A 9,824-nucleotide genomic window follows, 5' to 3' on the forward strand; every position below is an offset into this window, starting at 1 on the left:
AGCAAGGGTCGGCAACTGGCGGACCGCGGTCCAGGTCCGGACCGCGGAAGGTAAAATACTGGACCGCCAAAAATTTTTTGAAAGTATAAATTACTCAAATAAATTATTTAAAAAATGTTTTTTACGTTTAAGTGCCAACCTTATAATTTTTTCTAGTATTTTACAATTGTGTGAGTGTTTTGAGTTCTTAATGGTTAGTAAGCAGATTAAATTTGAGTTCAAATGAAAATTTGTAAGAAATATGAATTTTTTTTCTGGACCTCGTTAAAAATTTTTAAAAGTATCCGGACCCCACCTAAAATTACTTGCCGACCCCTGCCCTAGAGGAATGTGAAGAGGAGTACGGAAAGACGTCTTGAGTGGTGCGTGAAGGGACCTCTTAGGATAGGTAGGTAGATGGACGAAAAAAAAAAAATTATTTGTTCATTTTAAAATGTTCAGCCATATACATTCTGTCGAAATAATATTTGGAGTTTGTCATTTAAAAATTTTGCATAAAATAGATTTAAATTTCTTTTTTGATAGAAAGTTGATACCACCGAACTAATCTGAAACAAAGTTTGTGTTTGAGCACATTTGTCAAGTAAGTAGTTTGTTTACAGCTGTTAATTTTGTTAGCCCACCCAAAAGTGTATTCCGCGATTTTTACTATAGATAATGTTATTGAATAAAGAGTTTGCCTAAAATTTTGTGCTACCAACGGAATTTCTTATGCTGAATAGTTGAAATGTCAGGAAAGACGTATGGTAATTCAGTTTTATCGAAAACTGACGCATATGAATGGTACAAAGCATTCAAACATGGTCGAGAAGTAGTTGATGATTTGCCACGTTCTGATCGTCCTTCAACATCTTCAACTGAAGAAAACATCGATAAAGTGAAGGAAATGGTGCTTGCAAATCGTCATTATAGATTGAAAGAACATGTTGCTAAAGATATGTTGAACAAGCTAAGTCAGACTCTACATTCATGCAAGGTATCATAAAGGGTGACGAGATATGGGTTTACCAGTTTAATATGCAAATGAGTCAACAAGCTTCGGAATGGTAATTTTCTAATGAACCGAAATCAAAAAAACTTGAGTCAAAGACGATCAAAAAATCAAAATCATATTGACTGTTTTCTTTGACTATTGTGGTGTTGTCCACACAGAATTCCTTCCCGATGGAGATCAATCAACAAAGAACATTATCCGGGTGTTATTGTCGCGGTCCCGTGAAGATCGCGAGCTAGAGAAAAGTGTGTCCGGAAATCTGGAGTGAACTGCTTTTGTTAAACGGAACGTAATGGTTAAATTCCAGTCAATACAGTGTTATCCACTTGATAAATTAAATCACGGTAGAATCGCGAGTGAAAAATTACGAAATTGGGGAAAAGTCGGCGTTTAAAAAAGTAACTACTTATCAAAAGATTTGATTCGACATTGACAGAATTGAAGTCAGACAGTCGATTCCACAAATGATAAAAGTTACGAGTGAAACGCGGTGTTGCGAGAGACAAAAGGGACAAATTTAAGATATAACGAGTGCGTCGTTAGTGCCACCACGGGTATACCACAAAAAGAAACTTATACGTGAACCTGGGAATATATGCGTTCCTGTCAGCGTGTCGAGTTTTCTTCTTTAGCGATAAGAATCCTTGCCAGCACCATTCCTTAGAGTGACTCATTAAATCCAATTGTGAGATTTGAAAGAATTAAATATATTTTAGGTTTGAGTTGAGTAAAGTGACTTTTAATAGTAATAATAATAATAATCATAGATAGTCTTATAAACTAAAGGGCTAAGGACCTGTAGTGAACTTATACCGAGCCATGACAGTGGTACCAGACCCTAGCAAGAACGGTTAAGTCGTAAAATTTCCCATTAGTGTGACATCTCTGAAACCAAGAAGACAAATAGACAATAGACAGTATTTCTTATTGTTATATAGACAGTAATAGTGTAAGGAGACTTAAATATTATAGTTTAGAGACAGAATAGTCAAGTGAAAGTGAAGTTAGTATCCGTTGGTTCTATAATATAAAGCAGGGGTCGGCACGTAATTTTAGGTGGGGTCCGGATACTTTTGAAAATTTTGAACGAGGTCCAGAAAAAATTCATATTTCTTATTTTTTATTTTAATTTGAACTCAAATTTAATCTGCTTACTAACCATTAAGAACTCAAAACACTCACACAATTGTAAAATACTAGAAAAAATGATAAGATTGGCACTTAAACGTAAAAAACATTTTTAAAAAAATTTATTTGATAATTTATACTTTCAAAAAATTTTTGGCAGTCCAGTAATTTACCTACCGCGGTCCGCCAGTTGCCGACCCTTGGTATAAAGGTTCAAGACCAATTTTGGGTCCTAATCGACCCCAGTTAGAATTAAGTTTTGCGAAACTGGAAGAAACAGCAATAATTAACCCGGCTTAAATGGCCGGAAGGTCACGTGATGCGTTTGATGCATGAGCACGACAACATTATGAGACAAAGAGTGTCCCCCGCAAAAGACCAGATGCAAGGAAGGACAATTATTGGATTTTGTACCGCGATAATGCACCTTCACATAAAGCGATAACTGTGAATGAATTTTTGACCAAAAACTTAACGACTTGACTTTTCCCTCTTTCCCAAACTTAAATTACCACTTCGTGGAATAGGTTTCGAGTCGATAGAAGCCATAAAACAAATATTGCTGAAAGAGTTGAAGTTCATACCAGAATATGCAATTAAATTTGTTGCAATTCGTTGGAAAAGTGTATTGCTTCAAATGGAGCCTATTTTGGAGACAAAATAAATATTGATGTTTCATTGAATATATTGTGTTCTATTAACAAATTCCAGACTTTTTTTGACAGAATGTACTAGAACTGAATGCTATTAACAAAATTCAAACTTATCTTTTACAAATCTGTCTAAATTTGAATGTAAATATTATAATAATGGTAATGTACACTTAGGCACTAAAATAAATTAGTTAAAAAAGTATATTTACTCCAACTCTGATTATATTATGATTTAAAATAAGGGGCACTCAAAAATTTTTTTGAAGAGGTCCGAAAAAAGAATGGATATAATTTTCTTACCATCTCCCAAATGGGGGAACATTTCCGTGATATCTTTAATCATATTTTCTATTTCATGTTCTCCTGGTCCCATTGTTAATTGAGATGAACTTGCCTGAGGCTCTTCTTCTTCTTCCTCTTCTATTTCGGGTGGTTTAAATTCCTTAAAGACATCTTCGATAGTTTGTCTTTTTAATTCTGATAATTGCTGCAATCTTTTATGTCTGGGAAATTTGTTTATACATGAAACTATAAATTCCGTCCTAGTAGTATCTCTATAGAAATAGTTAAGGAAAAAAAAAATAAAAAACATTTCTTTACATGGTTGCCATATTACTAATACAAAAAGGATACAGTGGAAAACAACTTTCAATTATTTCGTTTTGGCTAGCTACATTATATTTCATGTTGTAATCACAGATGAAGTAGTCATCTTCCAAAGCTGTTGTTAATAGCTTTAAGTAAGTCTCGACTATAACTTCTTGTTGTTTCGTATTGCCTCTAAAAATATGAATATAAACCAATCAAAGAAGATACGATAAGGGTGAGTCTTACATCGTTTCAAGTGTTTTATCCAGGCAATGAGAAATAAATACGTGGTAAACATCGATAAACTCACTTCGACCTAAATTTATTTCATCAAAGACTTTATTGCTAAGTTCCTTTTGAATTTTAAGTTCTTCTCTGACACCTAACATTTCATATAACTCTCGGTAAACGTGAACATATATATACGGCATTCTGTAAAAGAATCAAATGTAGTGTCCGCAGTATAAGTAATGTATATTTAACACTACATAATAGTGTAAATCAAAATTTAAAACGTTCTACAGTGTGTCCTGTTTTTCCAGAGGATAACACCTCTGGAAATGTGAGAAGGCTGACTTTCCGCAAGCCAATTTTTTTTACAAATAATACCCTGAAAGGAGGTTATATTCTACAGATCATTTTATTGATGTCACAAAAACCTGGCCTACTACGATTTTTTAAAAGGGTCGTTTTTCCAGAAAGTAGTACTAGGCATTTTTTTATTAAAATGATAATAATACCAGGCTATTTAGCATCCATTAAAATGCCCATATACCAAATTTGAACAACAAATGTCTATCGAGTGTTTTTTAATGCGGTGACAAACGTCGAAAAATCAGACAACTAAAAAATATAATAAGCAGGTCAAAGATTGCTATGAAAGTGAAAACAAATACTAATCGGACAAAGAAAGAATACAGGCACTGTAAATTTAATACTTTATTAATTAATTATAAAAATAATAACTTAACAAAAAATTTAATGAATTATAAATACTAAGTTCTTAAACAAAAAAATTGCAAAACGTTAACCTAAATTAAGTTTTACTTTTCTCCACCAAACCTCCTTCCAGTCGAACACATTTTTCCAATCCTCTTTTTAAATTTAAAAATAATTTACATAGCCGTTGTGGAATAATCTCTGCACAAGCTTGTCTTACGCAATTCATTAGGTCATCCAAATTCCTTGGTCTGTTTTTATAAACTTTTTGTTTTATAAAACCCCAAAAGGAAAAGTCCGTAGTGCGAGAAAACTAAAATTTAATTTACATTGTTTTACTATTTTTTGTTTAACAACGTAATATTTATAATTCATTACCTACACTTTTTGTACGTTAATTATTATTTTTACTGTGACATTTGTCGTTCAAATTTGGTATATGGCTATTTTAAAGGGTGTTGAATAACCTGGTAATATTTTCTTTTTGATAAAAAAATGACTAATACCACTTTCTGGAAAAACGACTCTTTTAAAAATTCGTAGTAGGCGAGGCTTTTGTTAAATCAATAAAATGATTAGTAAAATATAACCTCCCTTCGGGATACTATTTGTAAAAAAAATTGGCTTGCGGAAAGTCCACATCCTTCTCACATTTCCAGGGGTGTTAAAATGAAAAATGGGAGACGCTGTATATAACATGGGTCCTAAAGATCGTTGGGTACATGCTTGTTTAGAATGTGGTGGTGAATATTTTGAACAGTTATTATAGCTACAAAATCTGGTAAGTACAAGTAACATTTTTCTCAATTTTATTTAATGTAATCTATATGTGTTTTCACGAATACATTTTTCGGTATTTATTGCTTTAAGGCCCGGTACTTTGAGTCTTGGTTAAGACTTGAATAACTAATCAGACAATTAGACTGAGAATATATAATTATAAAATAAAAATAAGTATATGTACAGTCTAATCTACTTAACCAAAGCTTAACCGAGACTCGAAGTACCGGGTTAAATACAGGGTGTAACTTTAAGTGAGAGTCAGTTTTTTAGGGGTAATAGTACGTGTTCCCTTGAATACGAATTTGAAGCCCTTTTTTTAATCAAATAAATAGTTGTGTTATAATTAGCTTTTTAAAATGCACTTTAATTCTTGTGTACGCCACCACTGTCAAATTCATGTATTACATAATATACATGCATTGTAGGCAATCTACAGTGCATGTAAAGAGAGATAGTGCGGGTCAACGGTGACGAAGCGAAGAGAGACCTGCAAGGACTATTTATTTGTGTGTCTTTCATTTATCATTATTGATTACTGCTCGAGTTTTTTGCTAGGTTACTTGTTAAGTACTGTTTGTGTGGCGTACATCCACTCAACAAAAGTAACTCGCGGCGAAGGGTGTGAAATCGTACATGCGCTGTGACTAAAGCGTGCTGTTATTTGAAGTTACACTAGCTTATCCAGCGGCGTAGTACAAGAATTACTAAATAAAAAGGTTAAAAAAAAGTTTTTACGAGGGAATTTGAAAAAATAAACTATTGATACGTGTTTCTAAAAGTCAAACTTACAGCCTGTATAATGAAAACAGAAAACCTTTTTCTTAAATATTATGAAACTTAGGATCTATATTGCATAATTTTATTTATTTTTGCAGTAGTCTGTAACATATTCAACATACGGCGTTTGTACAGTCAACTAAAATCAAAATATAAAATATTACCAAACATCTTATAACCACTGTATCAGAGATAAACATAAATTAAAAAGATATTGGAAAAGAAACATGATTCTCAATTAATAACATTTTTATAATATAAGGCCAAAACGGCACTATACTATATCAATAACAATTACTCTTATGTACCTGTATGGTAGTTCTTTGTTCAAACAAATTTCGATGGCAGGTTTGTAGAACTGCAACAGGGTATTTAATAAGGAAAGTGTGTTCAACAAGTAGTTCACTACTGAGTACACCCAAGATAAACTGAATACTTTTGGCCTTTCTTTAATGGAAACAGGTACTACTACAGCATCTTCATCGAATCCACAAACATGACCTCCTATCATTTCTAATACCTAAAAATGTGATACCAGTTGCAATTACATTATTAAAATATTGATTCGAAAACTAGACTAGGCTAGGCTATGAGATAAGATTTGGCTAAATATATGATTTATTATTAGTTATTGTAATTTTACTTTAATTTCATTGAAGTCAAACAATGTTCTTTGGCACCAAGCAAAGCAAAAATAGGCCGACGTAAAATAACCAAAAAAGCAAATAAAAAAGTGGAGATAATCTTTTTCCTTCACACTGCCATTCTTCTAATTCTTAGCATTTGTAAATTATTAGAAATTTTAACAAAGCATCAAAATTTAATGAGGAATTTTATAAATTATTTGGTAACGCCATAATCAAATTCAAAACTAATTATGCTATAGAATTTTCCAATTAATATCAAACATTTTTTTTTTTTTTAAAGAGTAACAAAGCTATTGTACTTCTCCACCATAATGGACTACTGCACAAATCCTTATTTAACAGAACAAACATCTCTAAATTAATTGAATTAAGTTGTTATATTTTTAAAAAATATATTGGGAACCTCATAGGCTTTGTGTAAAAAGTCTTGTGATTATATTCATCCCAACGTTTTGATTACAATATGCACTTTATATAAATAATTATTAATGATACTTACAAGTAGGGTCTGATTCACCATCTCCTCTACTTCCCTTATTTGAAAGTCCAATTGAGAAGTATCATTAAAGTATAAATTAGTTAATTTATTCACAAAGTCTAAGTTACAATTTTTATATATAAATGCAAGAGATATCACAATGGGTAAGTTGATTAATTTTCTTTCGATCAACTTTTTGAAACCATATTCCTCCGACATGAATTCGATCTAAAAATTATATTCAAGACATAAATTATACTAGTTTTTGATATATAAATATTTTAAATTTAAAAATAAGTCAGGTTCCTCAATTGCTTAATGTTTTTCTAAGAAAATATGCCTATAAATAAAATCAAAATTTTATTTTTCAAAAGGATATACAGGGCGTACCAAAAAGAATATCAGGGTTTTAAAGCTTTGTAGGAATTATTACTGTTAACTTACAATTACAAAGTATACATCAAATGAACAAGCAACTCAAACAGTTTGTCCTACAAGTATGCCTAATGGTAAGGTCACTGTAATAAATTCTACAAAGCTTTAAAACCCCGATATTCATTTTGGTACGCCCTGTATTATACTATTATTTTAATATTATTTGATGACAGATGTTAAACTTTTTACACATATGCAATGCAACAGATGATGAAATACCATTGATTTAAATTTGATTATTCTGGTTATACAAATACATAAAAAAGTTAGGATATAAGTATATACAAAAGTTAGGGAAAATATACCTTCGAAATAAAGATAATTTAATTGAGGTAAATAACTACTTATTTAAAACAAATTCTTAAATCATCACTTCATAATAATAAGGATTTGGAAATTTTTTGGAAACGTGGTACATTATAGATAAACACAATGATATATTTCCTTGGCTGTTTTGCTCTCAATCGAGAGCTTTTTTAACATTTATTATTTTATATTAAATTTAATTTATAGACATCTTAATCAATTATTTTCTCATTTATTGTGCTAACAGTCGCTGTAATTTAGAAAGAAATTATTTAAAAAAGAGAAGGTTTATAAAATAAAAAAAGTTTGGATTATAGCAAAATTTAAAAATACATATATTGTATATTATTATTATTATTATTATTATTATTATTATTATTATATGACACCAATTGGTAACAATTTTAATTCATGAAGTGTCTTTGGTTACCTAGGATGTCTATAATTTAAATTTAATATAAAATAATATATGCTGAAAAAGCTATTGATCAAAGGCAAAACATCCAAAGAAAAATATTATTGTGTTTATCTATAAAGAACCATTTTCAAATTCTTATAGGTGTATATTTGTATACAGACAATAGACATAATAGTCTGAATATATACTTCATTTGCTAATAGCTGGTTGTGCTAGAAAGGTGAATACCTAATTATATCGTCTACATAGATTAAGTATAGGTTAGTGTCTGATTGCATAATTTGATGAAATTAATGATTATTTCTGCAAAAACAAATCTAACAACAACTAACCAGTTTTTTATGTTTTATAATACTATACAAATATATAAATGTAGAAAATAAGGCAATATATATATTTTTTCTTAATATATTGTCCATTTCCATTTTTTACTAAAAACCACCAACTTTTTCAGTAGATATATTTTTAGCTAATATAATATTGAAATATATCTCACCTGTGATTCTTTAAAAGTTAACAGCCTTTTGTAAACAGTTAGAAATTTATTAAATACTATTTTATATATGTCAGCATATTCCTCTTCTAAATAAACAGTCTGATACCAAGGTATGGGATGTAAAATAAAACTCCTTAAAACCATAATTGCTGAAGGTTCAAATAAAATTGTGCACCAAAACTGGTGGTAATTACAATTTAAAAGATAATCTAAACTATCAATAAACTGCAGATTGTTTGTTATAAATGTTAAATTTTCTTCTTTGCTTAACGTAAAGACATATGGTTCATATTTATATAAAATATTTTTAGGTATCCATCTTTTATCCTGGAATAAATACTTCTTAGAATATAAAAATGAAAATATAAATGTTTTACCAAGGCAGGAATTATTTCTGATTTTCTTTCACATAATCTTTTTTTAATCTCTTGGTCGGATAGTTCAGAGACATCCTACAATGATTTGAATGTTAATTATTTTTGCAATTTGCTACACAAAATGTTATATTTACAAGATCTATTGGGGCATCTTTCCGCAACTCATACCAATTTCTTTCAAGATGAATTTGATTAATTGGCAAATTATTTGGATTCTAAAAGAAAATTGAGTAATGAACTTCATCTTACGGAATAAATATCATATATTACCTTAAACACGTCTAAATAAGTGTACATAAGTTCCTTGGTGTCGTTTTTACTTAAATCTAGTTCTTTAAATGAGTTCACTAAATCCATCACTTCTATGTTAATAAATATTTATTGTTGATGCTAGCATATAAATGAATGTTACGATATCTGCAACACTACCACTACTGCCACAATGCAAATAATACACTAGTTACCGACTTTTAAGGTATTTTAAAAAGTCCCCTAAACCTAACCTCAAATGTCAAGCGCCAAGCACTGATCGTGATCCCGATTCCGCTAATCACAGTTGAATTGATGTTGATCCTGCGATAATTTTTTTTGTACTGAATTTAGCGCCGCCATTGACCATTGTATGTACTAATCCTACTAGCAAAAACCAATCTTAAAATATTTATATTCTAAGGTACTCGCGCCATTATTCCATGACTCGCCACGCGCCATTATTCCATGGCTAGAAATTCGCGCCATTATTCTATGGCTAGAAATTGGCCTCAATGATTTGGGATCGAGGGGGATTATCCCTCTTTATCCTGCC

At 30.6% G+C, this 9,824-nt stretch overlaps 1 protein-coding gene across 1 annotated transcript in view; it reads right to left on the reverse strand.

Annotated features, from left to right (window-relative positions):
• LOC108914955 (activating signal cointegrator 1 complex subunit 2) overlaps nucleotides 1-9,558 on the reverse strand; it is a 13,308-nt gene extending 3,750 nt beyond the window's left edge. The window contains exons 1-9 of the mRNA XM_018720886.2: nucleotides 9,290-9,558; nucleotides 9,154-9,234; nucleotides 9,020-9,094; nucleotides 8,643-8,969; nucleotides 7,009-7,215; nucleotides 6,171-6,382; nucleotides 3,610-3,795; nucleotides 3,409-3,555; nucleotides 3,076-3,329 (exon numbers count right to left, since the gene is read on the reverse strand). Of these exons, the coding sequence (XP_018576402.1) occupies nucleotides 3,076-3,329; nucleotides 3,409-3,555; nucleotides 3,610-3,795; nucleotides 6,171-6,382; nucleotides 7,009-7,215; nucleotides 8,643-8,969; nucleotides 9,020-9,094; nucleotides 9,154-9,234; nucleotides 9,290-9,376 (1,576 nt within the window). The 5' untranslated portion in view covers nucleotides 9,377-9,558. The remainder of the gene's footprint in view (nucleotides 1-3,075; nucleotides 3,330-3,408; nucleotides 3,556-3,609; nucleotides 3,796-6,170; nucleotides 6,383-7,008; nucleotides 7,216-8,642; nucleotides 8,970-9,019; nucleotides 9,095-9,153; nucleotides 9,235-9,289) is intronic.
• Nucleotides 9,559-9,824: the final 266 nt, after the last annotated feature.

This window comes from Anoplophora glabripennis, unplaced genomic scaffold, assembly GCF_000390285.2.
Source record: "Anoplophora glabripennis isolate ALB-LARVAE unplaced genomic scaffold, Agla_2.0 scaffold661, whole genome shotgun sequence".
NCBI lineage: Eukaryota > Metazoa > Arthropoda > Insecta > Coleoptera > Cerambycidae > Anoplophora > Anoplophora glabripennis.